Genomic DNA, 19857 nt, shown 5'->3' with positions numbered 1-19857 from the left:
GCGAGGCATACACAGGATATACTGTACATAATATGGAGAGTGATTACCGGGCGTCCATCACTCATCAGTGCGAGGCACGCACAGGGAATATATTATACATAATATGGTGAGTGATAACCGGGCGTCCATCACTCATCAGTGCGAGGCACGCACAGGGAATATACTGTACATAATATGGAGAGTGATTACCGGGCGTCCATCACTCATCAGTGCGAGGCACGCACAGGGAATATACTATATATAATATGGAGAGTGATTACCGGGCGTCCATCACTCATCAGTGCGAGGCACGCACAGGGAATATACTGTACATAATATGGAGAGTGATTACCGGGCGTCCATCACTCATCAGTGCGAGGCACGCACAGGGAATATATTATACATAATATGGTGAGTGATTACCGGGCGTCCATCACTCATCAGTGCGAGGCACGCACAGGGAATATACTGTACATAATATGGAGAGTGATTACCGGGCGTCCATCACTCATCAGTGCGAGGCACGCACAGGGAATATATTATACATAATATGGAGAGTGATTACCGGGCGTCCATCACTCATCAGTGCGAGGCACACACAGGGAATATACTGTACATAATATATAGAGTGATTACCGGGCGTCCATTACTCATCAGTGCGAGGCACGCACAGGGAATATATTATACATAATATGGAGAGTGATTACCGGGCGTCCATTACTCATCAGTGCGAGGCACGCACAGGGAATACACTGTACATAATATGGAGAGTGATTACCGGGCGTCCATTACTCATCAGTGCGAGGCATGCACAGGGAATATACTGTATATAATATGGAGAGTGATTACCGGGCGTCCATCACTCATCAGTGCGAGGCACGCACAGGGAGTATATTATACATAATATGTAGAGTGATTACCGGGCGTCCATCACTCATCAGTGCGAGGCACGCACAGTGAATATACTGTATATAATATGGAGAGTGATTACCGGGCATCCATTACTCATCAGTGCGAGGCACGCACAGGGAATATATTATACATAATATGGAAAGTGATTACCGGGCGTCCATTACTCATCAGTGCGAGGCACGCACAGGGAATATATTATACATAATATGGAGAGTGATTACCGGGCGTCCATTACTCATCAGTGCGAGGCACGCACAGGGAATATATTATACATAATATGTAGAGTGATTACCGGGCGTCCATTACTCATCAGTGCGAGGCACGCATAGGGAATATATTATACATAATATGTAGAGTGATTACCGGGCGTCCATTACTCATCAGTGCGAGGCACGCACAGGGAATATACTATATATAATATGGAGAGTGATTACCGGGCGTCCATCACTCATCAGTGCGAGGCACGCACAGGGAATATATTATACATAATATGGAGAGTGATTACCGGGCGTCCATCACTCATCAGTGCGAGGCACGCACAGTGAATATACTGTATATAATATGGAGAGTGATTACCGGGCATCCATTACTCATCAGTGCGAGGCACGCACAGGGAATATATTATACATAATATGGAAAGTGATTACCGGGCGTCCATTACTCATCAGTGCGAGGCACGCACAGGGAATATATTATACATAATATGGAGAGTGATTACCGGGCGTCCATTACTCATCAGTGCGAGGCACGCACAGGGAATATATTATACATAATATGTAGAGTGATTACCGGGCGTCCATTACTCATCAGTGCGAGGCACGCATAGGGAATATATTATACATAATATGTAGAGTGATTACCGGGCGTCCATTACTCATCAGTGCGAGGCACGCACAGGGAATATACTATATATAATATGGAGAGTGATTACCGGGCGTCCATCACTCATCAGTGCGAGGCACGCACAGGGAATATATTATACATAATATGGAGAGTGATTACCGGGCGTCCATTACTCATCAGTGCGAGGCACGCACAGGGAATATATTATACATAATATGTAGAGTGATTACCGGGCGTCCATCACTCATCAGTGCGAGGCACGCACAGGGGATATACTATATATAATATGGAGAGTGATTACCGGGCGTCCATCACTCATCAGTGCGAGGCACGCACAGGGAATATACTGTACATAATATGGAGTGATTACCGGGCGTCCATTACTCATCAGTGCGAGGCACGCACAGGGAATATACTGTACATAATATGGAGAGTGATTACCGGGCGTCCATCACTCATCAGTGCGAGGCACGCACAGGGGATATACTATATATAATATGTAGAGTGATTACCGGGCGTCCATTACTCATCAGTGCGAGGCATACACAGGGAATATACTGTACATAATATGGAGAGTGATTACCGGGCGTCCATCACTCATCAGTGCGAGGCACGCACAGGGAATATATTATACATAATATGGAGAGTGATTACCAGGCGTCCATCACTCATCAGTGCGAGGCACGCACAGGGAATATATTATACATAATATGGAGAGTGATTACCGGGCGTCCATCACTCATCAGTGTGATGCACGCACAGGGGATATACTATATATAATATGGAGAGTGATTACCGGGCATCCATTACTCATCAGTGCGAGGCACGCACAGGGAATATATTATACATAATATGGAGAGTGATTACCGGGCGTCCATTACTCATCAGTGCGAGGCACGCACAGGGAATATATTATACATAATATGGAGAGTGATTACCGGGCGTCCATTACTCATCAGTGCGAGGCACGCACAGGGAATATATTATACATAATATGTAGAGTGATTACCGGGCGTCCATTACTCATCAGTGCGAGGCACGCACAGGGGATATACTATATATAATATGTAGAGTGATTACCGGGCATCCATTACTCATCAGTGCGAGGCACGCACAGGGAATATATTATACATATGTAGAGTGATTACCGGGCGTCCATTACTCATCAGTGCGAGGCACGCACAGGGGATATACTATATATAATATGTAGAGTGATTACCGGGCATCCATTACTCATCAGTGCAATGCACGCACAGGGGATATACTATATATAATATGGAGAGTGATTACCGGGCGTCCATCACTCATCAGTGCAAGGCACGCACAGGGAATATACTGTAGATAATATGGAGAGTGATTACCGGGCGTCCATCACTCATCAGTGCGAGGCATACACAGGATATACTGTACATAATATGGAGAGTGGTTTTCCCCAAAAAATAAATATTTCTCCCAGAACATTTTTGCAATCCCCCCACGTTTTGTTATACACAGGTTTACTTAATTTGTGTGTATTGGAACAATACAAAAAACAGAGAAAAAAAGACAAATTGGATGCAAACCCAGCTCTCTGACAACGGGCACTACATTGCCACCCAAAGTCCTTTGGTCTTCGTCAAATTTTATGACGCCTTGCACACAGTCAAGGCACCCAGTGCCGGAGGTCGCAAAAAAGTCCCAAAACATCTGTGACCCTCCACTATATTTGACTGTAGGCACTGTGTTCTTTTCTTTGTAGTCCTCACTGCGTTTTCGGTAAACAGAATGATGTGCTTTACCAAAAAGCTCTATCTTGGACTCATCTGTCCACTAGACGCCTTCCCAGAAAGATTTTGGATTACTCACGTACATTTTGGCAAACTGCAGTCCAGCTTTTTTATGTCTCTGCATCAGCAGTGTCTCCTGCCATAGTTTTTCATTTCATTCTTATCTGGACTATCCTGCATAACAACCTTTCATCCATTTCTTTCTGCAGTCCAGGACGATTAGCTACAGTGCCATGGGTTGTAAACTTCTTGATTATGTTGTGCACCGTGGACAAAGGAACATCCAGATCTCTGAAATGGACTTGTAGTCTTCAGATTGCTGATTTTGTTGAACAATTTTGGTTCTCAAGTCTTTCTGTTCCCCATGCTTAGTGTGGCTCACAATGCAAAGATTGAGTCAACTTCTCACCTTTTGATCTGGTTTCAGGTGCGAGTTTCATATTGCCCACAGCAGTTACTTGCCACAGGTGAGTGAGAACGAGCATCACGTTTTTGAAACAAAGCTGTTTACCCACAATTTTGGAATGGTGCCAACAATATTGGAGTGGTTTGTGTGAAATTATGTCCAATTTGCCTTTTTTTCTCTGTTTTTCTGTGTTGTTCTAAAACACAGAACAGGAAATAAATCTGTGTATAACAAAACGTGTACCTGTGACAACGTTCTGGGAGAAATACTTAATTTCTCGGAACAATGTCAAGGGTGCCAACACTTTCGGCCATGACTGTATATGATATGGCGAGTGATAACCCTAAGTCCATCACTCACTTGATGCGATGCTGCAGAGCTGGGCCGCTGCGGGCCCCCTCCCGGTAGCTGCGGTAACATTGCTGGATCAGCACAGCTGCCCGGCGACTTTGCTGGAAACGCTTCTGTTCGTAGTAACTACGGAACTTGGACTGGATCAGGATGGCCGCCTGCGTCATCTTCTTGTACAGAGCATACTGGGAAAGAAAGGTACTGGGATTAATGGCCATGCACTGGCCGAAAAGGAGAGTGTCACATATCACCTTCCTGCCAGATTGCTGTGATGGTCACTGACCACTAGATGGCAACCCTGGAAGGCGATCCTATCTCAATGTTCCAGACCATTGGAAGGCGACCCTAAGCATAATGTTCTAGGCCTCTAGTGGCCACCTCACCTCATAAAGGTCCCCACCACTTGATGGTGATCCTACCTCAATGTTCCAAGCCATTAGATGGCTACTCTACCTCATAATGTTCTAGGCCTCTAGTGGCCACCTCACCTCATAAAGGTCCCGACCACTTGATGGCTACTCTACCTCATAATGTTCCAAATTATTTGATGGCAACCCTCCCTCACAACGTCCGAGATTCCTAGACTGCGACCCTCCCTCATAACTTTAGAGATTCCTAGATTGCGACCCTCCCTCACAACGTCCGAGATTCCTAGACTGCGACCCTCCCTCATAACTTTAGAGATTCCTAGATTGCGACCCTCCCTCATAACGTCCGAGATTCCTAGGTTGCGACCCTCCCTCATAACGTCCGAGATTCCTAGATTGTGACCCTCCCTCATAACGTTCGAGATTCCTAGATTGCGACCCTCCCTCATAACATTAGAGATTCCTAGATTGCGACCCTCCCTCATAACGTTCGAGATTCCTAGATAGCGACCCTCCCTCATAACGTTCGTGATTCCTAGATTGCGACCCTCCCTCACAATGTTTGTGATTCCTAGACTGCGACCCTCCCTCACAATGTTCGTGATTCCTAGATTGCGACCCTCCCTCATAACGTTCGAGATTCCTAGATTGCGACCCTCCCTCATAACGTTCGAGATTCCTAGATTGCGACCCTCCCTCATAACGTTCGAGATTCCTAGATTGCGACCCTCCCTCATAACGTCCGAGATTCCTAGATTGCGACCCTCCCTCATAACGTTCGAGATTCCTAGATTGCGACCCTCCCTCATAACGTTCGAGATTCCTAGATTGCGACCCTCCCTCATAACGTTCAAGATTCCTAGATTGCGACCCTCCCTCACAACGTTCGAGATTCCTAGATTGTGACCCTCCCTCATAACGTTCGAGATTCCTAGATTGCGACCCTCCCTCACAACGTTCGAGATTCCTAGATTGCGACCCTCCCTCATAACGTTCGAGATTCCTAGATTGCGGCCCTCCCTCATAACATTAGATTCCTAGATTGCAACCCTCCCTCACAACGTTCGAGATTCCTAGATTGCGACCCTCCCTCACAATGTTTGTGATTCCTAGACTGCGACCCTCCCTCACAATGTTCGTGATTCCTAGATTGCGACCCTCCCTCATAACGTTCGAGATTCCTAGATTGCGACCCTCCCTCATAACGTTCGAGATTCCTAGATTGCGACCCTCCCTCATAATATTAAGAGATTCCTAGATTGCGACCCTCCCTCATAACGTCCGAGATTCCTAGATTGCGACCCTCCCTCATAACATTAGAGATTCCTAGATTGCGACCCTCCCTCATAATATTAGAGATTCCTAGATTGCGACCCTCCCTCATAACGTCCGAGATTCCTAGATTGCGACCCTCCCTCATAACGTTCGAGATTCCTAGATTGCGACCCTCCCTCATAACATTAGAGATTCCTAGATTGTGACCCTCCCTCATAACGTCCGAAATTCCTAGATTGCGACCCTCCCTCATAACATTAGAGATTCCTAGATTGCGACCCTCCCTCATAACGTCCGAGATTCCTAGATTGCGACCCTCCCTCATAACGTTCGAGATTCCTAGATTGCGGCCCTCCCTCACAACATTAGATTCCTAGATTGCGACCCTCCCTCACAACGTTCGAGATTCCTAGATTGCGACCCTCCCTCACAACGTTCAAGATTCCTAGATTGCGACCCTCCCTCACAACGTTCGAGATTCCTAGATTGCGACCCTCCCTCACAACGTTCGAGATTCCTAGACTGCGACCCTCCCTCATAACATTAGAGATTCCTAGATTGCGATCCTCCCTCATAACGTCCGAGATTCCTAGACTGCGACCCTCCCTCATAACGTCCGAGATTCCTAGACTGCGACCCTCCCTCATAACATTAGAGATTCCTAGATTGCGACCCTCCCTCATAACGTCCGAGATTCCTAGATTGCGACCCTCCCTCATAACGTCCGAGATTCCTAGATTGCGACCCTCCCTCATAACATTAGAGATTCCTAGATTGCGACCCTCCCTCATAACATTAGAGATTCCTAGATTGTGACCCTCCCTCATAACGTCCGAGATTCCTAGATTGCGACCCTCCCTCATAACGTCCGAGATTCCTAGACTGCGACCCTCCCTCATAACATTAGAGATTCCTAGATTGTGACCCTCCCTCACAACGTTCGAGATTCCTAGATTGCGACCCTCCCTCACGACGTTCGAGATTCCTAGATTGCGACCCTCCCTCATGACATTAGAGATTCCTAGATTGCGGCCCTCCCTCACAACATTCGAGATTCCTAGACTGCGACCCTCCCTCATAACATTAGAGATTCCTAGATTGCGGCCCTCCCTCACAACATTCGAGATTCCTAGACTGCGACCCTCCCTCACAACAGTAGAGATTCCTAGATTGCGACCCTCCCTCATAACGTTCGAGATTCCTAGATTGTGACCCTCCCTCATAACATTAGATTCCTAGATTGCGACCCTCCCTCATAACGTTCGAGATTCCTAGATTGTGACCCTCCCTCATAACATTAGAGATTCCTAGACTGCGACCCTCCCTCATAACGTCCGAGATTCCTAGACTGCGACCCTCCCTCACAACATTAGAGATTCCTAGATTGCGACCCTCCCTCATAACATTAGAGATTCCTAGATTGTGACCCTCCCTCATAACATTAGAGATTCCTAGATTGCGACCCTCCCTCACAACATTAGAGATTCCTAGATTGTGACCCTCCCTCATAACATTAGAGATTCCTAGATTGTGACCCTCCCTCATAACATTAGAGATTCCTAGATTGCGACCCTCCCTCATAACGTTCCAGATTCCTAGATTGTGACCCTCCCTCGTAACATTAGAGATTCCTAGATTGTGACCCTCCCTCACAACATTAGAGATTCCTAGATTGCGACCCTCCCTCATAACGTCCGAGATTCCTAGATTTCGACCCTCCCTCATAACATTAGAGATTCCTAGATTGCGACCCCCCCCTCATAACATTAGAGATTCCTAGATTGCGACCCTCCCTCATGACGTTCGAGATTCCTAGATTGCGACCCTCCCTCTTAACGTTCGATATTCCTAGATTGCGACCCTCCCTCATAACGTTCGAGATTCCTAGATTGTGACCCTCCCTCACAACGTTCGAGATTCCTAGACAGCGACCCTCCCTCATAACGTCCGAGATTCCTAGATTGTGACCCTCCCTCATAACGTCCGAGATTCCTAGATTGTGACCCTCCCTCATAACGTCCGAGATTCCTAGATTGCGACCCTCCCTCATAACGTTCGAGATTCCTAGTTTGTGACCCTCCCTCACAACGTTCGAGATTCCTAGATTGTGACCCTCCCTCATAACATTAGAGATTCCTAGATTGCGACCCTCCCTCATAACGTTCGAGATTCCTAGATTGCGACCCTCTCTCATAACGTCCGAGATTCCTAGATTGCGACTCGCCCTCACAACGTTCGAGATTCCTAGATTGCGACCCTCCCTCATAACATTAGAGATTCCTAGATTGCGACCCTCCCTCACAACATTAGAGATTCCTAGATTGTGACCCTCCCTCATAACGTTCGAGATTCCTAGATTGCGACCCTCCCTCATAACGTTCGAGATTCCTAGATTGCGACCCTCCCTCATAACGTTCGAGATTCCTAGATTGCGACCCTCCCTCATAACGTTCGAGATTCCTAGATTGCGACCCTCCCTCATAACATTAGAGATTCCTAGATTGCGACCCTCCCTCACAACATTAGAGATTCCTAGATTGTGACCCTCCCTCATAACGTTCGAGATTCCTAGATTGTGACCCTCCCTCATAACGTTCGAGAGTCCTAGATTGCGACCCTCCCTCATAACGTTCGAGATTCCTAGATTGCGACCCTCCCTCATAACGTTCGAGATTCCTAGATTGCGACCCTCCCTCATAACGTTCGAGATTCCTAGATTGCGACCCTCCCTCATAACGTTCGAGATTCCTAGATTGTGACCCTCCCTCATAACGTCCGAGATTCCTAGACTGCGACCCTCCCTCATAACATTAGAGATTCCTAGATTGTGACCCTCCCTCATAACGTTCGAGAGTCCTAGATTGCGACCCTCCCTCATAACGTTCGAGATTCCTAGATTGTGACCCTCCCTCATAACGTTCGAGATTCCTAGATTGTGACCCTCCCTCATAACGTTCAAGATTCCTAGATTGCGATCCTCCCTCATAACATTAGAGATTCCTAGATTGCGACCCTCCTCACAACATTAGAGATTCCTAGATTGTGACCCTCCCTCATAACATTAGAGATTCCTAGATTGCGATCCTCCCTCATAACATTAGAGATTCCTAGATTGCGACCCTCCTCATAACATTAGAGATTCCTAGATTGCGATCCTCCCTCATAACGTTCGAGATTCCTAGATTGCGACCCTCCTCATAACGTTCGAGATTCCTAGATTGCGACCCTCCCTCACAATGTTCGAGATTCCTAGATTGTGACCCTCCCTCATAACGTTCGAGATTCCTAGATTGCGACCCTCCCTCACAACAGTAGAGATTCCTAGATTGCGATCCTCCCTCATAACGTTCGAGATTCCTAGATTGTGACCCTCCCTCATAACATTAGAGATTCCTAGATTGCGATCCTCCCTCATAACGTTCGAGATTCCTAGATTGCGACCCTCCTCATAACGTTCGAGATTCCTAGATTGCGACCCTCCCTCATAACGTTCCCTACCACTAGATGGCGACCCTACCTCATAATAATCCCGACCACTAGATGGCGATCCTACTTCATAACGTTCCCGACCACTAGATGGCAACCCTACCTCATAATCCGACCACTAGATGACGACCCTACCTCATAACAATCCAGGCAACTACACGGTGACTCTACCTCATAAAGTTCCAGACCACTAGATGGCGACCCTACCTCATAATGTTCCCAACCACAAGATGGCGTACCTCTTAGCAATCCAGGCCACTAGATGGCGACTCTACCTCATAACGATCACTTAATAGGAACCCAACTGTATAATATCCTATACAGTTAGAAGACTGGAGTTGGGATTATTGAGGACAGACTTTGGATCTAGTCAATACAGTGGACCACTGTATGTTTTCCCCTCCACAAGCCCTCTTGGGGTCTTTATGGGCAGCTTCCCAATGTAGAAACAACATTTGTGTTCTACGCAGCAGGATCAGGACTGAAAAGTGGGAGGATTTTACCTTAAGAGCGATCCATGTCAGCTTGAAAGAGAAGAAGGCTTGGATTAGTGGGAAAAGAGCAGGTGAACCCCCGGGCGAACGTCACATGATGTATTTGTGACATGTACGGTCTACCCACATCTATCAAATGTCATATACTGGGATTAGTGGCCGAACGTTCTATGTCACCCCATCACTACTGTGCTGTTGATCACCAAGCAGGCAGTCAGGTGTCACATCATTACCTCCATCATTGATAGAGCCGTCTTGCCAATCTCTCAGAAATAGGGTCAGGCCAGCATCACAATCAGTGACGCATCCTTCTCTACCAATGTCACCAAGAATGAGGGTCAGACCAACATCCCATTCAGTACCGCCGCTTTCTCTACCGATCCCACCGAACCAGTCAGGCCAACATCTGAATCAGTGACATCTTCTCTACCAATCCCACCAAGAACCAGGGTCAGGCCAACATCACAATTAGTGACATCTCCTTCTCTACCGATTTCACCAAGAACGAGGGTCAGGCCAACATCCCAATCAGTGACGCATCCTTCTCTACCAATGTCACCAAGAACCAGAGTCAGGCCAACATCCCAATCAGTAACACCTTTCTCTCTACCAATCTCACCGAACCAGAGTCAGGCCAACATCCCAATCAGTAGTGCGTATTTCTCCACCAAACCCACCAAGAACCAGAGTCAGGCCAACATCCCAATCAGTGACGCATCCTTCTCTACCAATGTCACCAAGAATGAGGGTCAGACCAACATCCCATTCAGTAACGCCTCTTTCTCTACCAATCTCATCAAGAACCAGAGTCAGGCCAACATCCCAATCAGTAGTGCGTATTTCTCCACCAAACCCACCAAGAACCAGAGTCAGGCCAACATCCCAATCAGTGACGCATCCTTCTCTACCAATGTCACCAAGAATGAGGGTCAGACAAACATCCCATTCAGTAACGCCTCTTTCTCTACCAATCTCACCAAGAACCAGAGTCAGGCCAACATCCCAATCAGTGACGCATCCTTCTCTACCAATGTCACCAAGAATGAGGGTCAGACAAACATCCCATTCAGTAACACCTTTCTCTCTACCAATCTCACCGAACCAGAGTCAGGCCAACATCCCAATCAGTAGTGCGTATTTCTCCACCAAACCCACCAAGAACCAGAGTCAGGCCAACATCCCAATCAGTGACGCATCCTTCTCTACCAATGTCACCAAGAATGAGGGTCAGACCAACATCCCATTCAGTAACGCCTCTTTCTCTACCAATCTCATCAAGAACCAGAGTCAGGCCAACATCCCAATCAGTAGTGCGCATTTCTCTACCAATCCCACAATAACCAGGATAAGGTCATTATTGCAATCAGTGGTGCATCCTTCTCTACCGATCTCGCCAAGAACCAGAGTCAAGTCATCATCCCAATCAGTGGTGAGTATTTCACTACCAATCCCACCAAGTACCAGAGTAAGGCCAACATCCCAATCAGTGACACCTTCTTCTCTACCGATCTCACCAATAACCAGGGTCAGGTCATCATCCCAGTTAGTGATGCCTCCTTCTCTACCGATCACAGCAAGAGCCAGGGTGAGGCCAACATCCCAATCAGTATCAGTGGTTTGTTCTTCTCTACCAATCCCACCAAGAAACACAGTCAGCCAAATTCCCAAACAGTGTTGCATCTTTCTCTACCGATCTTACTAGGAACCAGGGTCAGACCAACATCCCAAACAGTGGTGGGTCCTTCTCTACTGATATCACCAGGGTCAAACCAACATCCCAGTCAGTGGTGGGTCCTTCTCTACTGATATCACCAGGGTCAGGCCAACATCCCAAACAGTAGTGCGTATTTCTCTACCAATGCCACCAATAACCAGATTCAGGTCATCATCCCAATCAGTGGTGCGTTCTTCTTTACCGATCTCACCAAGAACCAGAGTCAGGCCAACATCTGAATCAGTAGTGCATCTTTCTTTACTAATCTCACCAAGAACCAGAGTCATGACAACATCCCAATCAGTGGTGAGTATTTCCCTACCAATCCCACCTAGTACCAGAGTAAGGCCAACATCCCATTCAGTAACGCCTCTTTCTCTACCAATCTCATCAAGAACCAGAGTCAGGCCAACATCCCAATCAGTAGTGCGTATTTCTCTACCAATCCCACCAATAACCAGGATCAGGTCATCATCCCTATCAGTGGTGCGTTCTTCTCTACCGATCTCACCAAGAACCAGAGTCAGGCCAACATCTGAATCAGTGGTGCGTATTTCTCTACCAATCTCACCAAGAACCAGAGTCATGACAACATCCCAATCAGTGACATCTCCTTCTCTACCAATCTCATCAAGAACAAGGGTCAGACCAATATCCCATTCAGTAACGCCTCTTTCTCTACCAATCTCACCGAACCAGAGTCAGGCCAACATCCCAATCAGTAGTGCTATTTCTCTACCAATCTCACCAAGAACCAGAGTCAGGCCAACATCCCAAACAACAGTGCATATTTCTCTACCAATCCCACAATAACCAGGATCAGATCACTATCCCAATCAGTGGTGCATCCTTCTCTACCAATCTCACCAATAACCAGAGTCAGGCCAACATCCCAATCAGTGGTGCGTATTTCTCTACCAATCCCACCAAGTACCAGAGTAAGGCCAACATCCCAATCAGTGACGTCTCCTTCTCTACTGATCTCACCAATAACCAGGATCAGGTCATCATCCCAATCAGTGACGCCTCCTTCTTTACCGATCTCTCCGAGAACCAGGATCAGGTCATCATCCTAATCAGTGACACTTCCTTCTCTACCGATCTCACCAAGAACCAGAGTCAGGTCATCATCCCAATCAGGGGTGCGTCCTTCTCTACCAATCTCATCAAGAACGAGGTTCAGACCAACATCCTATTCAGTAACGCCTCTTTCTCTACCAATCCCACCAAGTACCAGGATCAGGTCATCATCCCAATCAGTAGTGCGTATTTCTCTACCAATCCCACCAATAACCAGGATCAGGTCATCATCCCAATCAGTGGTGCATCCTTCTCTACCAATCTCACCAAGTACCAGAGTAAGGCCAACATCCCAATCAGTAGTGCGTCTTTCGCTACCAATCCCACCAAGTACCAGAGTAAGGCCAACATCCCAATCAGTGGTGCATCCTTCTCTACCAATCTCACCAAGAACCAGAATCAGGTCATCATCCCAATCAGTGGTGAGTATTTCCCTACCAATCCCACCAAGTACCAGAGTAAGGCCAACATCCCAATCAGTGGTGCGTCCTTCTCTACCGATCTCACCTAGAACCAGAGTCAAGCCAACATCTGAATCAGTGGTGCATCCTTCTCTACCAATCTCACCGAACCAGAGTCAGGCCAACATCCCAAACAGTAGTGTGTATTTCTCTACCAATCTCATCAAGAACCAGGATCAGGTCATCATCCCAATCAGTGACACCTCCTTCTCTACCGAGCTCACCAAGAACCAGAGTCAGGTCATCATTCCACTCAGTGGTGCGTGCTTCTCTACCAATCTCACCAAGAACCAGAGTCAGGCCAACATCCCAATCAGTAACACCTCTTTCTCTATCAATCTCACCGAACCAGAGTCAGGCCAACATCCCAATCAGTAGTGCGTATTTCTCTACCAATCCCACCAAGAACCACAGTCAGGCCAACATCCCAATCAGTAGTGCGTATTTCTCTACCAATCCCACCAAGAACCACAGTCAGGCCAACATCCCAATCAGTAGTGCGTATTTCTCTACCAATGCCACCAAGAACCAGAGTCAGGCCAACATCCCAAACAACAGTGCATATTTCTCTACCAATCCCACAATAACCAGGATCAGGTCACTATCCCAATCAGTGGTGCATCCTTCTCTACCAATCTCACCAAGAACCAGAGTCAGGCCAACATCCCAATCAGTGACACTTCCTTCTCTACCGATCTCACCAATAACCAGGGTCAGGTCATCATCCCAATTAGTGATGCCTCCTTCTCTACCGATCACAGCAAGAGCCAGGGTGAGGCCAACATCCCAATCAGTATCAGTGGTGTGTCCTTCTCTACCAATCCCACCAAGAACCACAGTCAGCCAGTCCCAAACAGTGTTGCATCTTGCTCTACTGATCTTACTAGGAACCAGGGTCAGGCCAACATCCCAAACAGTGGTGGGTCCTTCTCTACTGATATCACCAGTCAGGCCAACATCCCAATCAGTAGTGAGTATTTCTCTACCAATCCCACCAAGAACCAGAGTCAGGCCAACATCCCAAACAGTAGTGCGTATTTCTCTACCAATGCCACCAAGAACCAGGATCAGGTCATCATCCTAATCAGTGACACCTCCTTCTCTACAGCTCTCACCAATAACCAGATTCAGGTCATCATCCCAATCAGTGGTGCGTTCTTCTCTACCGATCTCACCAAGAACCAGAGTCAGGTCATCATCCCTATCAGTGGTGCGTTCTTCTCTACCGATCTCACCAAGAACCAGAGTCAGGCCAACATCTGAATCAGTGGTGCGTATTTCTCTACCAATCTCACCAAGAACCAGAGTCATGACAACATCCCAATCAGTGACATCTCCTTCTCTACCAATCTCATCAAGAACGAGGGTCAGACCAACATCCCATTCAGTAACGCCTCTTTCTCTACCAATCTCATCAAGAACCAGAGTCAGGCCAACATCCCAATCAGTAGTGCGTATTTCTCTACCAATCCCACCAATAACCAGGATCAGGTCATCATCCCAATCAGTGGTATGTCCTTCTCTACCAATCTCACCAAGAACCAGAGTCAGGCCAACATCCCAATCAGTAGTGCGTCTTTCTCTACCAATCCCACCAAGTACCAGAGTAAGGCCAACATCCCAATCAGTGGTGCGTCCTTCTCTACCGATCTCACCTAGAACCAGAGTCAAGCCAACATCTGAATCAGTGGTGCATCCTTCTCTACCAATCTCACCGAACCAGAGTCAGGCCAACATCCCAAACAGTAGTGTGTATTTCTCTACCAATCTCATCAAGAACCAGGATCAGGTCATCATGCCAATCAGTGACAGCTTCTTCTCTACCGATTTCATCAAGAACCAGAGTCAGGTCATCATCCCAATCAGGGGTGCGTCCTTCTCTACCGATCTCAGCAAGAACGAGGGTCAGACCAATATCCCATTCAGTAACGCCTCTTTCTCTACCAATCTCACCGAACCAGAGTCAGGCCAACATCCCAATCAGTAGTGCTATTTCTCTACCAATCCCACCAAGAACCAGAGTCAGGCCAACATCCCAAACAATAGTGCGCATTTCTCTACCAATCCCACAATAACCAGGATCAGGTCATTATCCAAATCAGTGGTGCATCCTTCTCTACCGAGCTCACCAAGAACCAGAGTCAGGTCATCATTCCACTCAGTGGTGAGTCCTTCTCTACCAATCTCACCAATAACCAGAGTCAGGCCAACATCCCAATCAGTGGTGCGTATTTCTCTACCAATCCCACCAAGTACCAGAGTAAGGCCAACATCCCAATCAGTGACGTCTCCTTCTCTACTGATCTCACCAATAACCAGGATCAGGTCATCATCCCAATCAGTGACACTTCCTTCTCTACCGATCTCACCAAGAACCAGAGTCAGGTCATCATCCCAATCAGGGGTGCGTCCTTCTCTATCGATCTCTCCGAGAACCAGGATCAGGTCATCATCCTAATCAGTGACACTTCCTTCTCTACCGATCTCACCAAGAACCAGAGTCAAGCCAACATCCCAATCAGTGACATCTTCTCTACCAATCTCACCAAGAACGAGGGTCAGACCAACATCCCAATCAGTGGTGCATATTTCTCTACCAATCCCACCAAGAACCACAGTCAGGCCAACATCCCAATCAGTAGTGCGTATTTCTCTACCAATCCCACCAAGAACCAGAGTCAGGCCAACATCCCAATCAGTAGTGCGTATTTCTCTACCAATCCTACCAAGAACCAGAGTCAGGCCAACATCCCAAATAATAGTGCGCATTTCTCTACCAATCCCACAATAACCAGGATCAGGTCATTATCCCAATCAGTGGTGCATCCTTCTCTACCGAGCTCACCCAGAACCAGAGTCAGGTCATCATTCCACTCAGTGGTGCGTCCTTCTCTACCAATCTCACCAAGAACCAGAGTCAGGCCAACATCCCAATCAGTGGTGCGTATTTCTCTACCAATCCCACCAAGTACCAGAGTAAGGCCAACATCCCAATCAGTGAAGTCTCCTTCTCTACTGATCTCACCAATAACCAGGATCAGGTCATCATCCCAATCAGTGACGCCTCCTTCTTTACCGATCTCACCAAGAACCAGGATCAGGTCATCATCCTAATCAGTGACACCTACTTCTCTACCGATCTCACCAGGAACCAGGGTGAGGCCAACATCCCAACCAGTGGTGCATCTTTCTCTACCAATCACAGCAAGAGCCAGGGTGAGGCCAACATCCCAATCAGTATCAGTGGTGTGTCCTTCTCTACCAAGCCCACCAAGAACCACAGTGAGCCAAATTCCCAAACAGTGTTGCATCTTTCTCTACCGATCTTACTAGGAACCAGGGTCAGGCCAACATCCCAAACAGTGGTGGGTCCTTCTCTACTGATATCACCAGGGTCAAGCCAACATCCCAGTCAGTGGTGGGTCCTTCTCTACTGATATCACCAGAGTCAGGCCAACAATCCAATCAGTAGTGCGTATTTCTCTACCAATCCCACCAAGAACCAGAAGTCAGGCCAACATCACAATCAGTAATGCGTATTTCTCTACTAATCCCACCAAGAACCAGGATCAGGTCATCATCCCAATCAGTGACACCTCCTTCTCTACCGATCTCACCAATAACCAGAGTCAGGTCATCATCCCAATCAGTGGTGCGTCCTTCTCTACCGATCTCTCCAAGAACCAGAGTCAGGCCAACATCTGAATCAGTGGTACATCCTTCTCTACCAATCTCACCAAGAACCAGAGTCAGGCCAAATTCCCAAACAGTGGTGCATCTTTCTCTACTGATCTTACTAGGAACCAAGGTCAGGCCAACATCCCAAACAGTGGTGGGTCCTTCTCTACTGATATCACCAGGGTCAGGCCAACATCCCAGTCAGTGGTGGGTCCTTCTCTACTGATATCACCAGGGTCAGGTTATCATCCCAATCAGTGGTGCGTCCTTCCCTACCGATCTCACAGAGAACCAGGATCAGGGCAACCGCTCATTCAGTTACGCATCCTTCTCTTCCAATCTCATCAAAGTCATGTTTCAGGGCAACATCCCAATCAGAGACGCTGTCTCCCCTACCGATCTCATCCAGTGTCATGGACATAGGACATTTCCTAGTTGTACGTTGCTGTACAACACCGCCTAATGACCGTGTCACAAGAGCATGAACCATCAAACATCTCCATCACTGTCAGCACGGTGCAGCAATTAAACCTTTCACGCCATCATCCCATCCCCCACAGGCAGCAGAAACCTCCCATTTGCATTGGGTTGTATCCCCCGCCTCCGCACTCTCTCACCTGCTTGTATTTGCGGTAGCAGCGCTGAATGACGGCGGCCGCCAGGTCCTGCTGTTCCTTTAGTCGTCGTCCCTGGATGCAGAATACAAATGTCCAGTGAGAGACTTCCATGTGTAATAGGACAGGCGTGGATGAAGAGGAGGTCTGGCCCTTTATAAATCACCCCCACCCTTATGCCTCCTAATAGAAGCTGCATGTGTGTGATAGGACCCATCCAGCTCTGCTATATGACAAGGGGGCTTACAAATATGAGGGGCCAATGTAAACAGGTTGTGGGGCATTAAGCAACCAGAGTTCTCACCTTGTACTTGCGGAAGGCCGTCTGGATGACTCGAGCCGCCTCATACAGTTCACGCTGTTCATGGTCAGAAAGGGTCAGCAGAGCAAACTCACTTTCCATGCGTCCACTACTTGAGGCACTGAGGAACTCGGACCATCGTGCGGCACCAGGAGGGTCAAACCTGTCAAAGGAGATCTCACCCAGAGGAGGTGGCGTCGTGGGGGACGGCGGTGCGTCAGACCTGGAAACAAGAAGGCGGCAGTAACGGTAAAAAACAAAGACCTCTCAGGTCACAGCTACACCCATGTCAGGGACCACACGCTTCATACCTAGTCACCTTTACACGTAACCCCTCCATGGATCTCCTGTTCACTCGCTTGATCCGCTGTCCATACCCTCCGATCTCTGCCGCCAGGTTACTGCCATCCTCTCCTGGGCTCATCTGAGCAAAGCGGGCCAAAGCACGAGCGGCACGCATCCCCTCACTGTGAGCACACGACAGAGTATGTGAGCAAACCAGACATGTCTAGGCCTGAACACACTGCTACTCCACGGCCTGTACGCACACTCTCCAAACTCTGCTACTCCACGGCCTGTACGCACACTCTCCAAACTCTGCTACTCCACGGCCTTTACCCACACTCTCCAAACTCTGATACTCCACGGCCTGTACCCACACTCTCCAATCACTGATGCTCCACGGCCTGTACGCACACTCTCCAAACTCTGCTACTCCACGGCCTGTACCCACACTCTCCAAACTCTGCTACTCCACGGCCTGTACCCACACTCTCCAAACTCTGCTACTCCACGGCCTGTACCCACACTCTCCAAACTCTGCTACTCCACGGCCTGTACCCACACTCTCCAAACTCTGATACTCCACGGCCTGTACCCACACTCTCCAAACTCTGCTACTCCACGGCCTTTACCCACACTCTCCAAACTCTGATACTCCACGGCCTGTACCCACACTCTCCAATCACTGATGCTCCACGGCCTGTACGCACACTCTCCAAACTCTGCTACTCCACGGCCTGTACCCACACTCTCCAAACTCTGCTACTCCACGGCCTGTACCCACACTCTCCAAACTCTGATACTCCACGGCCTGTACCCACACTCTCCAAACTCTGCTACTCCACGGCCTGTACCCACACTCTCCAAACTCTGCTACTCCACGGCCTGTACGCACACTCTCCAAACTCTGCTACTCCACGGCCTGTACCCACACTCTCCAAACTCTGCTACTCCACGGCCTGTACCCACACTCTCCAAACTCTGCTACTCCACGGCCTGTACCCACACTCTCCAAACTCTGCTACTCCACGGCCTGTACCCACACTCTCCAAACTCTGCTACTCCACGGCCTGTACGCACACTCTCCAAACTCTGCTACTCCACGGCCTGTACGCACACTCTCCAATCACTGATGCTCCACGGCCTGTACCCACACTCTCCAAACTCTGCTACTCCACGGCCTGTACCCACACTCTCCAAACTCTGCTACTCCACGGCCTGTACCCACACTCTCCAAACTCTGCTACTCCACGGCCTGTACCCACACTCTCCAAACTCTGCTACTCCACGGCCTGTACGCACACTCTCCAATCACTGATGCTCCACGGCCTGTACGCACACTCTCCAAACTCTGCTACTCCACGGCCTGTACCCACACTCTCCAAACTCTGCTACTCCACGGCCTGTACCCACACTCTCCAAACTCTGCTACTCCACGGCCTGTACCCACACTCTCCAAACTCTGCTACTCCACGGCCTGTACCCACACTCTCCAAACTCTGCTACTCCAGGGCCTGTACGCACACTCTCCAAACTCTGATACTCCACGGCCTGTACGCATACTCTCTAAACTCTGATACTCCACGGCCTGTACCCACACTCTCCAAACTCTGCTACTCCACGGCCTGTACACACACTCTCCAAACTCTGATACTCCACGGCCTGTACGCACACTCTCCAAACTCTGCTACTCCACGGCCTGTACACACACTCTCCAAACTCTGATACTCCACGGCCTGTACACACACTCTCCAAACTCTGATACTCCACGGCCTGTACGCACACTCTCCAAACTCTGATACTCCACGGACTGTACACACACTCGCCAAACTCTGCTACTCCACGGC

At 48.4% G+C, this 19857-nt stretch overlaps 1 protein-coding gene across 4 annotated transcripts in view; it reads right to left on the bottom strand.

Annotated features, from left to right (window-relative positions):
- The window catches only part of CAMTA2 (calmodulin binding transcription activator 2), a 103958-nt gene that overhangs the window by 4860 nt on the left and 79241 nt on the right, over window positions 1-19857 (bottom strand). For 2 of the 4 annotated variants that reach the window (XM_077261558.1, XM_077261559.1), the window contains exons 18-21: window positions 18040-18195; window positions 17732-17951; window positions 17431-17502; window positions 4267-4442 (exon numbers count right to left, since the gene is read on the bottom strand). In XM_077261558.1, coding sequence (XP_077117673.1) covers window positions 4267-4442; window positions 17431-17502; window positions 17732-17951; window positions 18040-18195 — 624 coding nt within the window. Of the gene's footprint in view, window positions 1-4266; window positions 4459-9889; window positions 9911-17422; window positions 17503-17731; window positions 17952-18039; window positions 18196-19857 lie in introns of all 4 variants that reach the window. The other 2 variants (XM_077261560.1, XM_077261557.1) reach the window with 2 other exon arrangements.

The sequence above is a fragment of the Ranitomeya variabilis genome, chromosome 5 (genome assembly GCF_051348905.1).
Source record: "Ranitomeya variabilis isolate aRanVar5 chromosome 5, aRanVar5.hap1, whole genome shotgun sequence".
In the NCBI taxonomy this organism is placed as follows: domain Eukaryota; kingdom Metazoa; phylum Chordata; class Amphibia; order Anura; family Dendrobatidae; genus Ranitomeya; species Ranitomeya variabilis.
The sequence above is the reverse complement of the archived record's forward strand: the minus strand, read 5'-3'. Positions and strand labels throughout refer to the sequence as shown.